General features: G+C 41.7%; 3 protein-coding genes across 3 annotated transcripts in view; 1 reads left to right on the top strand and 2 right to left on the bottom strand.

Moving 5' to 3' along the window:
- Positions 1-273: 273 nt before the first annotated feature.
- Positions 274-8,101, bottom strand: LOC109900881 (eukaryotic translation initiation factor 2 subunit 1). The gene is made up of 8 exons (XM_020496760.2): positions 7,891-8,101; positions 6,919-7,161; positions 6,738-6,817; positions 6,149-6,300; positions 4,115-4,221; positions 3,421-3,518; positions 3,128-3,271; positions 274-708 (listed from the first exon to the last, which is right to left on the bottom strand). The coding sequence occupies exons 2-8, from the start codon at positions 7,157-7,159 to the stop codon at positions 583-585; spliced, it is 948 nt and encodes a 315-aa protein (XP_020352349.1). The 5' UTR covers positions 7,160-7,161; positions 7,891-8,101; the 3' UTR covers positions 274-582.
- Positions 8,064-18,103, top strand: LOC109900882 (V-type proton ATPase subunit D). The gene is made up of 9 exons (XM_020496761.2): positions 8,064-8,343; positions 8,983-9,100; positions 9,413-9,492; positions 9,609-9,676; positions 9,769-9,813; positions 16,534-16,637; positions 16,722-16,788; positions 16,887-16,965; positions 17,107-18,103. The coding sequence occupies exons 1-9, from the start codon at positions 8,303-8,305 to the stop codon at positions 17,249-17,251; spliced, it is 747 nt and encodes a 248-aa protein (XP_020352350.1). The 5' UTR covers positions 8,064-8,302; the 3' UTR covers positions 17,252-18,103.
- Positions 18,104-18,466: 363 nt separating this feature from the next.
- The window catches only part of LOC109901398 (MAGUK p55 subfamily member 5-A-like), a 31,027-nt gene continuing 29,586 nt past the window's right edge, over positions 18,467-19,907 (bottom strand). Inside the window, exon 14 of the mRNA XM_020497413.2 lies at positions 18,467-19,760. Coding sequence (XP_020353002.1) covers positions 19,584-19,760 — 177 coding nt within the window. The 3' untranslated portion in view covers positions 18,467-19,583. The remainder of the gene's footprint in view (positions 19,761-19,907) is intronic.

The raw sequence follows: 19,907 nt of genomic DNA on the forward strand, positions 1-19,907 counted from the left end.
AGCACGGCTGCAATTCAAACCCAAAACCACTGAGATCAAACGTGCAGAACTTTATTGATGTCATGAGCTACACACAAGCAAGATCCTGCCAGTAAAAATCCATACTACTGGAAGAGGAACAGCACATAAGTAACCCAAGCCAGTATCACACACAACTAGAGCCTATACCTCTTTACACGCATCACTTCCTGTGACCAGCGAGAGGTGAATTTGCAATGGCCACTGTTGTAAACAGTTTTCTGCATATATATATATATATATATATATAGGTGTATATATATAGGTATATATATATATGGGTATAATTGATCCAAATTGGTGTTTGTACTGTAAATGGTTACTGGTATGGTTTGTCTTATTTGCTTTAAAACATTTCTGTCTATCCACCTCTAGACTTCAGAGAATAGCAATGTATGTTTCTCTCCTGAGAAGTCCCTAATTATCAATTTAGAGGGTTATTAGCCAGTGAATACCTCTTTATGTAATATGAGAGTTACACATCTGTGGGACAGTGCGACAATGGCGAAGTCTGTCCATCCTTTTGTTTTCTTCCAAACTACCCTTCTTTCAGGGCTAACTGGACTAGTCCTCTGCTTTAGCCTCCATCTCTCCGTCCTCGTCGTCTCCGTCCACCTCTGCATTCTCCCGCTCTAGCCTCTCAAGCTGACGGGCCAGTTCGGTCTCGTCCGTGTCCGTCACCACCTTCGCCTGAAAGGGGGGGGGGGGGGGGGGTTTAACAAGAACATTACACCTCATTTACTTATTTAGCAGATGCTCTTATAAAGACCGACTTACAATCAATCAATTCACTCAAGGAGAGTAAGATATGCAACAACAAAAATGTAGACTCCAATTCACGTGTGAAATAGGACAAATATAAGCACCCACCTAACTATTATAATAAACGGTAAGTAAAACTGGTGCTGATTTACATCTGTTTTTATATATCCTCAGAGATTGAAAGTAGTGTTAGGTTCAAGCTCTGTGTATGAGAAGTGTAATTATTTAGTGGACTGCAGGGAACTGAAGGAATGTGCACTCCAAATAAATAAAGGCCTCTCCTGGCTGATAAGATATGCGCATGGAGAAATCGAAAAGTACTGAAGTACATCTTTGTGGAAGGGAGTGGATGAGAGCTACGGGTGTAAATGAACACTGCACTATATTGAATGGATGTATTCAGGTGGTACATCTACGCCGAGTCAACATTTGAAACAGAGTTTGGGCTCTTCTGTATGATAAACATGGTTGGACATGCACTTCATGGGAAAGGCCACGACGAGAGAAACCACCTTTCGCATAAGTACTTGGTATTCCCTCATACTACTGGCAAACTGATCACCCATCTCTCCATTTTCTCACCCAACCATCTACTGTATCGACAGTGCCTTCAGAAAGTGTTCACACCCCTAGACTTTTTTCACATTTTGTTGTGTTACAGCCTGAATTTGAAATGGATTAAATTGAGACTGTGTCACTGGCCTATAACAAAACACCCCATAATGTCAAAGTACAATTATGTTCTTGGACATGTTTACAAAACAGGCCTCCCAAATGGCGCAGCGGCCTAAGGCACTGCATTACAGTGCTAAAGACGTGACGGTAGACCCGGGTTCGATCCCAGGCTGTGTCGCAGCCGGCCGAGACCGGGAGACCCATGAGGCAACGCACAATTGGTCCAGCATCGTCCGGGTTAGGGGAGGGTTTGGCCGGCCGGGATGTCCTTGTCCCATCGCGCTCTAGCGACTTCTTGTGGCGGGCCGGGCGCATGCACGCTCACCAGCTGTAAGGCGTTTCCTCCAACACATTGGTGCGACTGGCTTCCGGGTTAAGCGAGTAGTGTGTCAAGAAGCAATGCGACTTGGCAGGGTCGTGTCTCTCGACCTTCGCCTCTCCTGAGTTTGTACGGGAGTTGCAGCGATGGGACAATTATATACCACAAAATTAGGGAGAAAAAGGTATAAAAAGTATTATTATTTAAAAGTGAAAAGCATCGAGTCAATAAGTATTCATCCCCTTTGTTATGGCAAGCCTCAATAAGTTAAGGAGTAAAAAGCTGCTTAACAAGTCACATAATAAGTTGCATGGACTCACTCTGTGTGCAATAAGTGTTTAACATTTTTTTTTTAATGTGTACCCCACACACACACAATTATCTGTAAGGTTCCTCAGTCGAGCAGTGAATTTCAAACACAGATTCAACCATAAAGACCAGGAAAGTTTTCAAATGCCACAAAGGGCACCTATTGGTCGATGGGTAAACATAAAAAGCAGACATTGAATATCCCTTTGAGCATGGTGAAGTTATTAATTACACTTTTTCATTATAAAAGATACAGGCGTCCTTCCTCAGTTGCTGGAGAGGAAGGAAACCACGAAGGGATTTCTCCATGAGGCCAATGTTGACTTTAAAACAGTTATAGAGTTTAATGGCTGTGATAGGCGAAAACTGAGGTTGGATCAATAACAGTGTAGTTACTCCACAATACTAACCTAAATGACAGAGTGAAAACAAGGAAGCCTGTACAGAACACAAATTATTCCAATACACGCATCCTGTTTGCAATAAGGCACTAAAGTAAAACGGCTTAAAATGTGGCAAAGAAATAAACGTTTATGTCTTGAATACAAAGTGTTTTGTTCGGGGAAAATCCAACAAAACACCACTGAGTACCACTCTGCATATTTTCAAGCATGGTGGTGGCTGCATCATGTTATGGGTATGCTTGTCATCAGCAAGGACTAGGGAGTTTTTTGTTGTTGATAAAAATAAATGGAATAGAGCTAAGTACAGTACATATCCTAGAGGAAAGCCTGGTTCAGTCTGCTTTCCAACAGGGTCCGGGAGACAAATTCACCTTTCAGCAGGACAATAACCTGCCAAAAGTGATTCTAACATGTATTGACTCAGGGGTGATAATATATATGTAAATGAGATATTTCTGTATTTTATTTTCAATAAAATGTGCCAACATTTCTAAAAACATCTTCACTTCATCGTTATGGGGTACTGTGTATAGATGGGCCTGTTTAAATCATTTTGAATTCAGGCTGTAACACAACAAAATGTAGAATAAGTCAAGGGGTGTGAATACTTTCTGAAGTCACTGAATATCCTCAGTCTCACCTCCATCTGGATGTTGAAGACGCCCCTCTTCTCCTCGATCCTCTCCTTGATGGCTGCCATGGCCTGGTTGAGAACCGAAAGGCCCTCGGTGCGCTCCAGAGTGGTTGTGGTCATGACGTAGCGTGGCGGTGCTATCAGATTAATCTAGGGAGAGAGTGGTCATACAACGCGTGGTCATACAATGCCTTCGAGAAAGTTGAGGTCAACCACAGGACGACGAGATGTAATTGATAGAGAAATATAATTAAATAGATTAGAAGTATTGAGTATGATAGTTCCTTGATGCAACCTACCTTGATGGGCATGGCCTCTGTCGAGCAGCTAAGCCCCGCCCTCAGTGCGTCTTTCACAGCGTCAATGCCCTCATACCCGTAGCATGCCACCTCGATGTCTGCAAGGATGATAGTCAAAATGTATTGTTTAAAGAAAATAAAGTGTCAAGTCGCCATGTTTCTAATTTGAAAACTTCAGAGGAGTTCAATAGTGTCATCAACATGCCACTCTGGTGAACGAATCAATGAACATTATGTAGCATTTGTCGCTAATTTCCATAGTTGTGTAGGCACTACACACATCAAATATGGAAATACGGACCCAACAAGACTTCATCGGTTAGCCAATAACTTTCCTGCAATTGAAATCCTTGGGTGGGCCGCCTAATCTCTTTTTTTTCAGCTCGCCTAAGTCCAAACAGTGGGAAAAATGTTTCTAAATAAACCATCATCCTAAAATAATAAATTTAGCAGTATAGATTTTCTTATTATGTTCGAGCAAAACACAGCATTAGCCATGGCAAAATACATAGAATTGCAGTAAATCTGCAACCTTTTCTCTCAGCCGCACAACAAAGTGTCTAGAAATGCAGGAAAGTAGCATCAAAACTACCCCCCCCCATATCTTTACAATGTAATCCCCCCCTCCCCATTGATCTTCTCTAACATGTCTAGTACATATTTATTGCACTGTTAATGTTGAGTGTGCTGTGACCTGCTCTGATTTTGACAGCCTGTGGAGTGAGACGCCTGTTGATGTTGTCGATGAGCACGGCCCTCTCCTCCTCAGTCAGGTCTAGCCCATCCAGCATGGCAGGGTCACTGGGAAAAATAAAACATTTTTGGAGCATGGATATCTGACTAAATGATTTGAGGAGATCGGGAGCAAACACTACACTACAACCCATTTCACACCCGCCTACAAAATCTGCGTCCATCTCTTACTAAGAATGACAGATGGTATTCTATTAGGATCCCCATTAGCTGTTGCAGAAGCGACTCTTCCTGGGATCCACACAAAACATGACATAGTACAGACCATTAATAGACAAGGACAGAGCAAGGGCAGACCTACATAAAAGGTCTTAGGCTCATTGTAAACCTTATTCACACTACAGGGTAGTTCAACCACACAGTGCTGGCTCGGATATATTCTTTTCACATTGTCCTTTCCAGCATGGTTCCAGCAACTATAGAGAATACGTAACCAAGCCAGCCTAACACAGCTTGGCTGAGCCTGGCTTTGCTTAGTCATGTGTACAGTACCAGTCCAAAGTTGGAACACACCAACTCATTCCAGGGTTTTTCTGTTTTTTTAAACTATTTTCTCAATTGCACAATATTAGTAAAGACATTAAAACTATGAAGTAACACATATGGAATCATGTAGTAACCAAAAAAAGTGTTAAATCAAAATATATCTTATATTCCCCAAAGTAGCCACCCTTTGCCTTGATGACAGCTTTGCACACCCTTGGCATTTTCTCAACCAGCTTCATGAGGTAATCACCTGGAATGCATTTCAATTAACAGGTGTGCCTTGTTAAAAGTTAATTTGTGGACTTTCTTTCCTTTTTAATGCGTTTTAGCCAATCAGTTGTGTTGTGACAAGGTAGGGGTGGTATACAGAAGACCATATTATGGCAAGGACAGCTCAAATAAGCAAAGAGAAACAACAGTCCATCATTATTTTAAGACATGAAGGTCAGTCAATACGGAAAATGTAAAGTACTTTGAGTGCAGTCGTAAAAACCATAAAGTGCAATAATGAAACTGGCTCTCATGAGGACCGCCACAGGAAAGGAAGAACCAGAGTTACCTCTGCTGCAGACGATAAGTTCACTAGAGTTACCAGCCTCAGAAATGAGCAATTAACTGCACCTCAGATTGCAGCCCAAATAAATGCTTCACAGAGTTCAAGTAACAGACATCTCAACATCAACTGTTCAGAGAAGACTGCATGAATCAGGCCTTTGTGGTTTTGTTGCAAGGAAACCACTACTAAAAGGACACCAATAAGAAGAAGAGACTTGATTGCGCAAATAAACACAAGCAATGGACATTAGACTGGTAGAAATCTGAGTCCAAATTTGCAATTTTTGGTTCCAACCGCCGTGTCTTTGTGAGACGCAGAGTAGGTGAACGGATAATCTCTGCATGTGTGATTCCCACTGTGAAGCATGGAGGAGGAGGTGTGATGGTGCTTTCAAGGCACACTTAACCAGCATGGCTACCACAGCATTCTGCAGCGAAACGCCAGCCCATCTGGTTTGCTCTTAGTGAGAATATGTAAGGGCTATTTGACCAAGAAGGAGAGTGATGGAGTGCTGCATCAGATGACCTGGACTCCACAATCACCCAACCTCAACCCAATTGAGATGGTTTGGGATGAGTTGGACCGCAGAGTGAAAGAAAAGCAGCCAACAAGTGCTCAGCATATGTGGGAACTCCTTCAAGACTGTTGGAAAAGCATTCCACCTCATGAAGCTGGTAGAGAATGCCAAAAGTGTGCAAAGCTGTCATCAAGGAAAAGGGTGGCTACTTTGAAGGAACCTAAAAAGTATATTTTGATTTGTTTAACACCTTTTTGGTTACTTCATGATTCCATGTGTTATTCCATAGTTGATGTCTTCACTATTATTCTACAATGTAGAAAATAGCAAAAAATAAAGAAAAACCCTTGAATGAGTAGGTGTGTCCAAACCTTTTGACTGGTAATGTATATAGGAAGAAGAGTCACGATACTCACGATACAGCCTGTTTGAAGACGTCGTAGGCGCCGTATCCCGGACGCTTGTACTTCTCATCAAACACCCAGGCGGTGCGCGTGAACAGGCTCTCCAGCTGCTCGTCCTTAGTGTACTCCAGCACCTCAGCCACGTGTCGAAGGATACTGTACACCTGCCACGGACGCCACACCATAAAAACATTTACACCTCGATATCACCTCTGGTCAAGAGGGAAGACTCACAAATGTCAGCCTGGTCCAAGATCTGAGCCCGTATTCATAAAGTGTCTCAGAGTATGAGTGCTGATCTAGGATCAGGTGCCCCCTGTTTGTGTAATCATATTCATTATGATTTAAAAGGCTCCTAGATCAGCACTCATACTCAGATGCTCTATGAATACGGCCCTGTTTGTGCTTTCTTACGGACTCCTATGGTCATTGTCATCCCAACGACGACAGTAGTAGGCTGTACAGCACAAACAGATCTGGGACCAGGCTGCACAAACGTCTGAGAGTTTATGACATCGGTGGAACGGAATGATAAATATAATTTTGTATATTACAGCATCCTCCGGCACGTGGCTGAGTGTTGACGGTGAACCTAACTTACGGTTTTAGATTTGGTGAATTTGTCTTCACATTTGATAGCATCCTCTGGCGAAACTCTTCTCTTTGATAAATCAATGTACCCTGCAAAGAGTTGACAATGTTTTTTTTATATCTATAACACAATGTGTACACACACACACAGTCTACATTTCTTGACCGCACACACTCAAACCCCGCCTCACCCTTCTCTTTGTCCACTCGGATGACCACCACGCACTCATTGCGTCCGATCCTAATGAGCTTGTTGATGGAGCGGATACGTCGGCGCGACAACTCGCTCAGCAGGATCATGCCCTCAATGTTGTTGTACTCCAGCAGGCTGACATAGGCGCCCATCTCGGCGATGGAGCGCACGTTCACCATCACCACATCCTCCACCTCAGGGAACCGGTGCTGGTAGAACCTACAGCTAAGGTTCGGCATCACTGGGGGGGGGAGACAATAGGACAGAGGTCAGGTTAATGAAAACAGAGAGATATGCTATTCCATATACTTACATATACTTTAAACAGGCTTTGATTAAACTCTAGAGAGCAACTGAATGAGAGGTCATTAGGTTGAAAAGAGGGAAATGGGGTGTAGATTTGGTTGGACAGTTACATCAGGAAAAGATGGAATAGATTCTCATGATATACAGTGGCAGTTCTCTTTTGTCAATCATTCTTGGTAACAGTACTGGAACAATTGAAAATGCCTTTTTTGTGTGTGTGTGTGTGGGGGGGGGGGGGGGGCGACAAGGAGGAGTGATCTGGTGCCGCTAGATTGCAATATCAGAACAAAATGCCAGTCATGTCTCATAGTCATGTAGCTATCCTTGTACACTCACTCAACGTCATCATCTTACTTACCGTTAACTAACTTGCCTACTGTAACGTGTGCTGGCTAGAGCTGAAGATGTTACTAACACAGTGTCATATACACTTGCAAGACTAAATAACTGTCATCATGAATCTATGTCTTCAGTCTGATGTATGGACGTCAACGCATCCACATTTATTCACACGTAAAACTGATCATTTAGCTAGCTAGCTACCCAGCTAACCCATTAGCTCATACATGCGGCACATGCACCTATAGCGCTAGCTACATAGCCAGTCATTCACAACTCCGGCAAACAGCTGTTGTGTTCGCAGTGATTCGAGTAAATGAATTACCTGTATCGTATGGTTACAGAACAACACTGTTGAATGTCCTCTATTAGATTTTTTTGTTAAACGTTATAATTTGTATTCAAATACGTAGCTATCGAATTAGGCCCGATTGCTACAACTTCAAATTTATCCGTGGTGTGCAAATTTTTCGACCCGGAAGAGAAAGCGCCCGGGTTGAGACGCGCAAGCGCAATAGCGGTTAACAACATAGTCACATGACTACTAACCAGCTGATGGCTTTTTGCAATAGAATATCATGAATAACACGACATCGGTTACAAAGCTGTTATTCTCCAAGTAATAACAACTGTGCAATACCTATTATTTAATATTTTAGTTATTTGCGTGCTGTCTCGTTATTTAATCGCCGTCCAGACGTAATTTAAGTACATAAGACCGTTTGCAGCCAAAGAAGATGTCAGGAAAAGAGAGAATCGACGTCTTCCCCTCTAGAATGTAAGTAGCAAGTCTAGGTAGCTTGTTATTTTAGCCAGCATAGTTTGACATTTCTAGCAAGCTAGTCCACTCAATCTAGGGGAGCAAGTTTATGCCCCCCATTTAATACATTACCTTTTAGATGTGTTAGGTTGAGCCAAATTAAAATGAAGGAAATTACAGATCAGTAAGCTTAGCCAGCTGTCAGCGAGATAGCCAAGCACAGTCAATTGTGAGCCCTTTTAAATAAATGATGAAAAAACTCAACTTTTGCAACAATTTGCAATGGCATTAGTTATTATTTCGAGTCAATAGTTGTATTTCTTTGCCATTTCATGATGAACATCTAAAAGAGGAAATGGACTGTCACTGTCATGTGATGACTGTCCATAATTTCCAAACAACCACTGGGAGATTTTGATGTGCCCTAACTTTACTCACACAGTCTATGGCACAGATTATGCCATGTGTAACTACTTACTATGTTAATTTGTCTGGAACATCATAATGATGGGTCAATAACAGACACTTTTGATATTGTGGTGACCTGCAGAAAAACGGCATAAAAGCACCAATATCTTTCAACATGATTCAAATCTGAATGGCCATGCATGTTTATGATGGAAGTCCTCTCTGACACCTGATGACTTGTCTGTGAAGGGCCCAGACCATCATGAAGGCCCGTCTGAAGGGGGCCCAGACTGGTAGAAACCTACTGAAGAAGAAGGCTGATGCCCTCTCCATGCGCTTCCGTCAGATCCTCCGCAAGATCATCGAGGTAATTCAAGGAGGTTTAAAACCATAGAAACAAGAATGACTAGAACGGAAAAAGCCCCTCGGACCATGGACATTTGACAGTGCGCTCATCAGTGAACTCAATATGTCTGCCGGCCCACCCATCACGGACCAGCAATTTTTGAATGGGAATATCTGTTCTAGTAGTTCTGTTTCTATGATTAAAACATTGTATAATTCTCTGTTTCTTATCTGATTTAATATAAGTCAGTTGTATTATTTCTTTGTATAAAATCCTGTCATCGGGACATGTTACGCTGGCTCCTGTCTTTTTGTTGCCTCTCCCGATTTCTAGACAAAGACATTGATGGGTGAAGTGATGAGGGAGGCGGCCTTCTCTTTGGCTGAGGCGAAATTCGCCGCTGGCGACTTCAGGTGAGAGGACGGGCCTCATCATGAGCCATTTGAGGCCTTTATTTAGGTGTTTGTCTGATGTCAATATCTTGCTAATGTTTTGTCAATATTCTCATAACATTATCATGTTCCCACAGCACCACTGTCATCCAGAATGTGAACAAGGCCCAGGTGAAGGTTCGGGCTAAGAAGGATAACGTGGCAGGTCAACACCTTTTGGACTTCTCTGTATCTTTTTAGAACAACAGCATGTCTCTCCTTAATGTCACACCTGTGTGATTCTCCTTTTCCTCACAGGTGTCACTCTACCTGTGTTTGAGCACTACCAAGAAGGAGGGGACAGTAAGTAGTGTTCTTATCTGGTCATGCAGGGTTGAGGCCAATTCCAATTTAGTTTGAAATTCCAAATCAATTCTTGAATTCACTCATGAAGTGGAGAATTTACGTTGAATTCAATTAGAATTTCAACAATCTTCAAGTTCTGGAATTGGATTTAGGCTGTTTGGATGTTTTGAATTGAATTGGAATGATAAAAACAGTTAATAATTCAAATTAAATATTTCTACTTTGCCCAGTTAATGAAATGACTGCAGGATTTGTTTGAAGTCATTAACTTGTATTTCTATATTTCCAGTATAGCTAGACTGTCTGAACAGTGACATGATCAGCCTTAAAGCCTGAGGGGAATTGAATTCAAATTGGAATTTATGGAATTATTGAGGATAATATATCCAATAATTAAATTCCCAACATTGTAATTGAGAGGAATTTAATTATCTCTGAATCAGTGTTTGGTAGTAGTTAACTACGTGTAGTTCAACTAGTAATTTAACTACATATTGCAGTAGCTTGGTGGTATTCAAATCTACAGTGCCTTCAGAAAGTATTAATACCCCTTGACTTATTCCACATTTTGTTGTTTCAGCCTGAAATAAAAATTGATTAAATATTTTGACAAAACTGAAAACATGTTTTTAGAAATGTTTGGCAAATTAAATACAGAAATATAATTTACATAAGTATTTACACGCGAGTCAATACTTTGTAGGAGCCCCTACAGCTTTGAGTTGTCTTGGGTATGTCTGTTATCATTTTTGCACATCTGGATTTGGGGATTTTCTCCCATTCTTCCTTGCAGATTTTCTCAAGCTCTGTTAAGTTAGATGGGGAGTAGCGGTGAACAGCAATCTTCAAGAATTGCCACAGATTTTCAATGGGATTCTAGTCTGTGCTTTGGCTAGGTCACTCAAGGACTTTCACATTCTTGTTCTGAAGCCATTCCAGCGTTGCTTTGGCTGTATGCTCCATTCATTGTTCCCTCTTTAATTACCAGTCTCCCAGTCCCTGCTGCTGAAAAACATCCCCATGGCATGATGCTGCCTCCCATGCTTCACTTTAGTGATGGTGTTAGATGTGGTGTTAGACAGATGATGAGCTGTGCCTGGTTTTTTCCAGAAATAGTGCTTTGCATTCAGGCCAAATAATTCAGTTTTTGTCTCAACAGACCACAGAATATTTTTGCCAACTCCAGGCATGCTGTCATGGGCCTTTTTGTCAGGCGTAGCTTCCATCTGGCCACTCCCATAATGCCCAGGTTGGTGAAGTACTGTAGACACTGTTTGCCTTCTGACAGGTTCTCCCATCTCAGCCAAGGAACTCTGTAGTTCTGTCAGAGTGGTCATTGGGTTCTTGGTCACCTCCCTGACCAAGGTCCTTCTAGCCCGATTGCTCAGTTAGGTCGGACGGCCAGCTCTAGGCAGAGTCTGGGTAGTTCCGTATTTGTTAAATTTCCCAATGATATAGACCACTGTGCTCTTGGAAAATCTCAACACTCTAGAAATTGTTTTATACTCTTCCCCAGATACTGTATGTCTCATCACAATTCTATCTCGGAGATCTACAGGCAGTTCCTTGGACTTGATTGTATATTTCTGCTCTGCAGCATTGAAAGTTCCCAAGAACACAGTGGCCTCCCATCATTCTTAAATGGAAGAAGTTTGGAACCACCAAGACTCTTCCTAGAGCTGGCTGTCCGGACAAACTGAACAATCGGGTGAGAAGGGCCTTGGTCAGGGAGGTGACCAATAACCCAATTGTCACTCTGACAGAGCTCTAGAGTTCCTCTGTGGAGATGGGAGAACTTTCCAGAAGGGCAACCATCTCTGCAGCATTCCACCAATCAGGCCTTTATGGTAGCGTGGCCAGATAGAAGCGACTCCTCAGGTAAATACACACTACAGCCTGCTTGGAGTTTGCCAAAAGGCACCTAAAGACTCTCAGACCATGACAAACAGGATTCTCCGGCATGATGTAACCAAGATTGAACTCTTTGGCCTCAATGCCAAGTGTCACGTTTGGAGGAAAGCTGACACCATCCCTACGGTGAAGCATGGTGGTGGCAGCATTATGCTGTGGGGATGTTTTTCAGCGGCAGGGACTGGGAGACTAGTCAGGATCGAGGAAAAGATGATCGGAGCAAAGTACAGAGAGATCCTTGAAGAAAACCTGCTCAGGACCTCAGTCTGGGGCGAAGGTTCCCCTTCAAACAGGACAACAACCCTAAGCACACAGCCACGTCAACGCAGGAGTGGCTTCGGGACAATGTCCTTGAGTGGTCCAGCCAGAGCCTGGACTTGAACTAGATCTAATTTCTCTGGAGAGACCTGAAAATAGTGGTGCAGCGATGCTCCCCATCCAACCTGATGAGCTTGAAAGGATCTACAGAGAAGAATGGGAGAAACTCCCCAAAAACAGGTGTGCTAAGTAGAGGTCGACCGATTAATGATTTTTCAACGCCGATACCGATTATTGGAGGACCAAAAAAAAACGGATACCGATTAATCGGACAATTAAAACATTTTTTATTATATAGTTGTTTTTATAAAATGTTATTTATTTGTAATAATGACAATTACAACAATACTGAATGAACACTTATTTTAACATAATATAATGCATCAATAAAATCAATTTAGCCTCAAATAAATAATGAAACATGTTCAATTTGGTTTAAATAATGCAAAAACAAAGCGTTGAAAGTAAAAGTGCAATATGTGCCATGTAAGAAAGCTAACGTTTAAGTTCCTTGCTCAGAACATGAGAACATATGAAAGCAGGTGGTTCCTTTTAACATGAGTCTTCAATATTCCCAGGTAAGAAGTTATAGGTTGTAGTTATTATAGGAATTATAGGACTATTTCTCTCTATACCATTTGTATTTCATTAACCTTGGACTATTGGATGTTCTTATAGGCACTTTAGTATTGCCAGTGTAACAGTATAGCTTCCGTCCCTCTCCTCGCTCTTACCTGGGCTCGAACCAGGAACACATCGACAACAGCCACCCTCGAAGCAAGGGGAACAACTACTCCAAGTCTCAGAGCGAGTGACATTTGAAACGCTATTAGCGCGCACCCCGCTAACTAGCTAGCCATTTCACATAGGTTACACCAGCCTAATCTCGGGAGTTGATAGGCTTGAAGTCATAAACAGCGCAATGCTTGAAGCACAACGAAGAGCTGCCGGCAAAACGCACAAAAGTGCTGTTTGAATGAATGATTATGAGCCTGCTGCTGCCTACCACCGCTCAGTCAGACTGCTCTATCAAATCATACTTAATTATAACATAACACACAGAAATAGGAGCCGTAGGTCATTAATATGGTCGAATCCAGAAACGATCATCTCGAAAACAAGACATTTATTATTTCAGTGACATATGGAACCGTTCCGTATTTTATCTAATGGGTGGCATCCATAAGTCTAAATATTCCTGTTACATTGCACAACCTTCAATGTTATGTCATAATTACGTAAAATTCTGGCAAATTAGGCAGCCCAAACTGTTGCATATACACTGACTCTGCGTGCAATGAACACAATTTCACCTGGTTAATATTGCCTGCTAACCTGGATTTATTTGAGCTAAATATGCAGGTTTAAAAATATATACTTCTGTGTATTAATTTTAAGAAAGGCATTGATGTTTATGGTTAAGTACACATTGGAGCAACGATACGCACCACATCAATTATATGCAACACAGGACACGCTAGATAAACTAGTCAAATCATCAACCATGTGTAGTTAACTAGTGATTATGATTGATTGATTGTTTTTATAAGATAAGTTTGATGCTAGCTTGTAACTTACCTTGGCTTCTACTGCATTCGCGTAACAGGCAGGCTCCTTGTGGAGTGCAATGTAATCAGGTGGTTAGAGCGTTGGACTAGTTAACTTTAAGGTTGCAAGATTGAATCCCCCGAGCTGACAAGGTAAAAATCTGTCGTTCTGCCTCTGAACGAGGCAGTTAACCCAACGTTCCTAGGCCGTCATTGAAAATAAGAATGTGTTCTTAATTGACTTGCCTAGATAAAAATATTAAATAAAGGTGTAAAAAATAAATAAAAATCGGCCCTAATTAATCAGCCATTCCGATTAATCGGTCGACCTCTAGTGCTAAGCTTGTAGCGTCATACCCAAGAAACCTCGAGGCTGTATTCGCTGCCAAAGGTGCTTCAGCAAAGTACTGAGTAAAGGGTCTGAATAGTTACAGTTGAAGATGGAAGTTTACATACACCTTAGCCGAATACATTTAAACTCAGTTTTTCACAATTCCTGACATTTAATCCTAGTAAAAAATCTTAGGTCAGTTAGGATCACCACTTTATTTTAAGAATGTGAAATGTCAGAATAATAGTAGAGAATTATTTCAATTTTATTTCTTTCATCACATTCCCAGTGGGTCAGAAGTTTACATACACTCAATTAGTATTTGGTAGCATTGCCTTTAAATGGTTTAACTTGGGTTAAATGTTTCGGGTAGCCTTCCAAAAGCTTCCCACAATCAGTAGGATGAATTTTAGCCCATTCCTCCTGACAGAGCTGGTGTAACTGAGTCCGGTTTGTAGGCCTCCTTGCTCACACACACTTTTTCAGTTCTGCCCACAAATGTTCTATGGGATTGAGGTCAGGGCTTTGTGATGGCCACTCCAATACCTTGCCATTGTTATCCTTAAGACATTTTGCCATACCTTTGGAAGTATGCTTCTATCATTGTCCATTTAGAAGACCCATTTGCGACCAAGCTTTAAGACTGATGTCTTGAGATGTTGCTTCAATATATCCACATAATTTTCCTTTCTCATGAAGCCATCTATTTTGTGAAGTGCACCAGTCCCTCCTGCAGAAAAGCACCCCCACAACATGATGCTGCCACCCCTGTGCTTCACGGTTGGGATGGTGTTCTTCGGCATACAAGCCTCTCCCTTTTTTCTCCAAACATAATGATGGTCATTATGGCCAAACAGTTCTATTTTTGTATCATCATACCAGAGGACATGTCTGCAAAAAGTACGATCTTTATCCCCATGTGCAGTTGCAAACCGTATTCTGGCTTTTTTTATGGCGGTTCTGGAGCAGTGGCTTCTTCTTTGCTGAGCGGCCTTTCCGGTTATATCGATATAGGACTCATTTTACTGTGCATATAGATACTTTTGTACCTGTTTCCTCCAGCATCTTCACAAGGTCCTTTGCTGTTGTTCTGGGATTGATTTGCACTTTTCGCACCAAGGTACTTTCATCTCTAGGAGACAGAACGCGTCTCCTTCCTGAGCGGTATGACGGCTGCATGGTCCCATGGTGTTTATTCTTGCGTGCTATTGTTTGTACAGATGAACGTGGTACCTTCAGGCATTTGAAAATTGCTCCCAAGGATGAACCAGAGTTGTGGAGGTGTAAACATTTTTGTCTGAGGTCTTGGATTTCTTTTGATTTTCACATGATGTCAAGCAAAGAAGCACTGAGTTTGAAGGTAGGCCTTGAAATACATCCACAGGTACACCTCCAATTGACTCAAATGATGTCAATTAGCCTATCAGAAGATTCTAAAGCCATGGTGGAATTTTCTGGAATTTTCCAAGCTATTTAAAGGCACAGTCAACTTAGTGTATGTAAACTTCTGAACCACTTGAATTGCTAAACAGTGAAATAATCTGCCTGTAAACAATTGTTGGAAAGATTACTTGTGTCATGCACAAAGTAGATGTCCTAACCGACTTGCCAAAACTATAGTTTGTTAACAAGAAATTTGTGGAGTGGTTGAAAAACAAGTTTTAATGACGCCAACCTGAGTGTATGTAAACTTCCGACTTCAACTGTATGTAAATGTGATAATTAAGATTTGATTTCTTTATCAATTTGCAAACATTTTAAAAAATATATTGTTTTTGCATTGCCATTCTGCTTTATTGTGTATAGATTGAGAAAGAAAAAAACATTTTAGAGTAAGGCTGTAACATAACAAAATATGGAAAAAGTCTGAATACTTTCTGAATGCACTGTATTTAGACAGGTGTGTTGTCTTTCTAAATCATATCCAAAAACAATTGAATTGGCCACAAGTTGTAGTGACATCAAGGATGATCCAAGGAAATTCAATGCATCTAAACTCAGTTTGGATCGTCATATTTCTGTATTTCATTTTCAATACATTTGCAAAAATGTCTAGAAACACTTATTTTATGTAGATGGGTGAGATCTTATTTTTATACATTCTGTTAACATATTACCCCAAAGTAGCCTGACATTTCAGATGTATATATGATAATCTTTCACTAAGTGGTGTGTATGTGGTGAAATACTTTTTCGAAGTAACTTTCGTTAAGTAAACAATTTTTCTGTGGTCTAGTTTAACTTCTTCCAGTGTGAAGTAATTTGTAGCTTGGCAAACTATATTTTCAGAGTAGCTTCACCAACACTGTTCTGAATTCAAAGACCTAGAATTTGAATTCAATTCAATGGAATTTACAGGGAGAGGGAATCTAATTTAGTTTGTGGAATTAACCCCAACCCTGTGGCCCTGTATGGCTTTGGATAAAAGCATCTGCAAATGGCATTTATTATTGTTATTATTACCTCAAATATTGGCATGGCTCCATTTATGGGCAAATTTAGTTGAACAACTTCTAGAAAGCTATGCCCTGCTATTGAACTTGTATTGTAGTGTGTTTCTGTGTCACTGCTCACTGTATTCTTTGCTTCCCTCTCTCCTCCCCTTGTTAGGTTATGAGCTGACTGGTCTGGCCAGGGGAGGAGAGCAGGTCTCCAGGCTGAAGAGGAACTATGCCAAAGCAGTGGAGCTGCTAGTGGAGTTGGCCTCCTTACAGGTAAGTCTCGCGAGACTGGTAAACCATGCGGACCATGTGTGACTGAACAACAAAGTCTCATTGTCTCACTGTTTTGACCTACAGACTTCCTTTGTCACACTGGATCAGGCCATCAAGATCACCAACCGCCGTGTGAACGCCATTGAGCATGGTGAGTCTGCACCGCTTAGGCACAATAACTAAACCTGCACTACATATCGATAATGGCAGTCAAAAGAGAGGATAAAATGTGATTTGACCTGTCCTCAGTGATCATCCCCCGCATTGAGCGGACCCTCAGCTACATCATCACTGAGCTGGATGAGAGGGAACGAGAAGAGTTCTACAGGTAAGTTACGTCATCCCTCAGACTCCTCATCCTCAACACCAAGTCTACACCCCCAGCTGACTGGAGGATCACTGTCCGCGTGTCTCGTAGCGATATCGAGTGTTCTAATTCAAATTTCTATGGTGAGTCCCACCTCCTCAGGCTGAAGAAGATCCAGGAGAAAAAGAAGCAAATGAGGGAGAGGACGGAGAAGGAGATCGCCGCCCGTCTGGCCAAGCTGGGCCCCATCGCCGAGCCATCCAACATGCTGATGGAGGAAACCGACCAGGACCTGCTGTTTGAGTGACATGCTGTCACCCGTGGCTACTCCGTCACCCACATCCTATTTATTCTGTGCCTCTCCGGCCACGTTGATGTCTTCTTCTTGTGTGCGAAAGGGAAGAATTGTCTGTTTTTTTTTGTGTGTACATGTTGGTGATGTTTTGTTGTCGTTTTCAGTATTGGAGATTAGTGTCCAGATTTAGCACTGTATAGAACTGTCAGAACTTTGCAGCTAACAGCAATCACATCAGTTCACTAGAGTGTCAAACGTGTTGAAGGTGAGTTATCTTTTGAATGCTTTAGTAGCAAATAATATATGTACATTGAGTTAAATGACATGGTTTACAAATGTGAACTGTATTTAAGCATTCCATCTGATTGGGTTAGGACATAGATGGCTATTGGCAATGCTTCCATCAGAACACTCAGTCAATGCATGCTGTCATTCTGTACAGTTAAAACAGGGTGGCTGTTCTTTCTCCCCCTAAGCGTCTGTGTTGTGGATGCTAATCCCTTCCATGGTCACCACATATCAGTGGGGTTGTATTGACCATAAAATAATGACATTCTGTTTCTGTGCAATTTCATTCTATTTCTATGGTACTGTATTGACCCTTTACAGGAGGATGGTTAACATGTGGGTCCCGTGTGGCTCAGTTGGTAGAGCATCGCGCTTGCAATGCCAGGGTTGTGGGGTACCCCCACGGTGCCCCAATACGACAAATGTATGTACTCAATACTGTAAGTCACTCTGGATAAGAGTGTCTGCTAAATGACAATGTACCCCTGACCCCCTATAACCATCCACAGTGGCACCCTGAGTGCAACCCCACTTATGTCGGAACGATTCATCCAAATAAAGATGATCTGAATATTCTCCAAGTGTCACTTTGCGATTCTTCTCTCAAATGAGTGTTACTGTAGGTGTTTCAGCCACGATTTGTCCCTCAGTTTCTGATGTCTGTTGACAAAGCTGTGCTGGAGACATTGAACAAAGTCCTGTCTGAGAAAGCTATTACAAGGTACAACACGTAACACCTAAACGTATCTGGGGCACACACCTGTATGTGAAATGGTAGCCATTTTGCATTGAAGCACTAAATGTAACATGCTGTATTGTGTGGTGCCACGGAAGGAATTCATGTCCATTTTATATTCGCTCTCGTTCTTTTTCCTACTCAAATGTTTTAACTATGTGTATCGAGTATATTCCAAAATCATACATTTGACCTGATTTAAATAGTATTCATGTAACTTTAATGTCCACCATTTTGAAACAATTCTCTTCAGGAATATTCATTATATTGAAGATGGCTTCTTTTGAGTTGTGCTTATAAAGTACCAAAGAAAATAAAAGTTGGTCAGATTAAATGATGCTAAATTGATATGTTGTTTTCACACTGTTCTTGTCCGTAGGTAGACACTACGTACACTAGACAATGGATACTGAGGTCATCTTTACTGATGATCAATGATTCTTGAGGTCTGTTTTTGATGTACAAGTGCAGCAACTCAAGATAACACAACATAATACTATCATTGATACACAGCAAGTACCTTTACCCATCTTTAGAATACAACGGCTTTCTCTTTGGTCCTTACTTCTAGGAGAAAGTTACATACAGTAGTTCCCCAGGAGCAAATTGGTCCTCAATTGTAGACAGACAGTTCCAGTCTTGTATACCACATACAAACAAACCATACATTATTAGACTGGGTCTGGTGTAATGGTAAATCACATTTGTTTGCCATTTCATCTAAAAATAGATATTTACAATTATAAATAGCTATTTAGAGTAGAATAAAATGGAAATATGTTTTCTACAGTTTTGGATAAATGTCTTTGCATATGCTACTGGAATCTGGAATGGTGCCGACATTGACAAAAACCCAAGAGAACATTCACAAAGACAAACACAGAAACAAACACTTATATAATGAAAAGTCCATCCCTGCAAATGAAGTAAACTCCAACTTTCATAAGAAGGCTAGATAAAGGACAAGTTACCCTTTCTGGCAAAAATGAATGGGCCCTCTATTTTGTGTCTGCGAGGCTCCACAATGGTCTAACAGTGGCCTCAATGATCATTGTCCATCCTTCCTTTTAGGGTCGTTCCTCCAGAGCTGTGTTATGGGTCATGTTCATTAGGATACACCGTTGTGAAATGTGTTAAAACATTTATCTATGAAAAACTAAAACAAATGGTTCTCATTGGATAAGTCCAGGTATTCCCTTCCTGTTTCAATACGTTTTCTTCCATTTGGTGCCTAATGAACACAACCCAGGCCAAACTCTCCTTCCTGTGGCTTCCTGGAGTTGACCGCTAGGTTGACCACTCAACCCTAACCTCTTACCCCTAGCACAGCCAGGAGGAGGGCACCCACTGGGGCTCCGTGTCCAGCTTGTTGATGAGCCGCAGGAGCTCGTGGAATGCCGTGTCTGGCTCACCGTTAACAATGGCCGCGTCAAACAGGTGGCCGTAGGCCTGCTCCATCTCCCGGGCCTTCTCAATCAGCTCCTTCAGCTCCTCTGGCTAGATGTAGGGACACAGTAGGGAAGGACAGTGGTTATAGATATCCTGGCTAAATGTAGGGACACAGTAGGGAAAGACAGGAGTTACAGATATCCTGGCTAGATGTAGGGAAGGACAGTGGTTATAGATATCCTGGCTAGATGTAGG

The sequence above is a fragment of the Oncorhynchus kisutch genome, linkage group LG12 (genome assembly GCF_002021735.2).
Source record: "Oncorhynchus kisutch isolate 150728-3 linkage group LG12, Okis_V2, whole genome shotgun sequence".
Taxonomy (NCBI): Eukaryota; Metazoa; Chordata; class Actinopteri; order Salmoniformes; family Salmonidae; genus Oncorhynchus; species Oncorhynchus kisutch.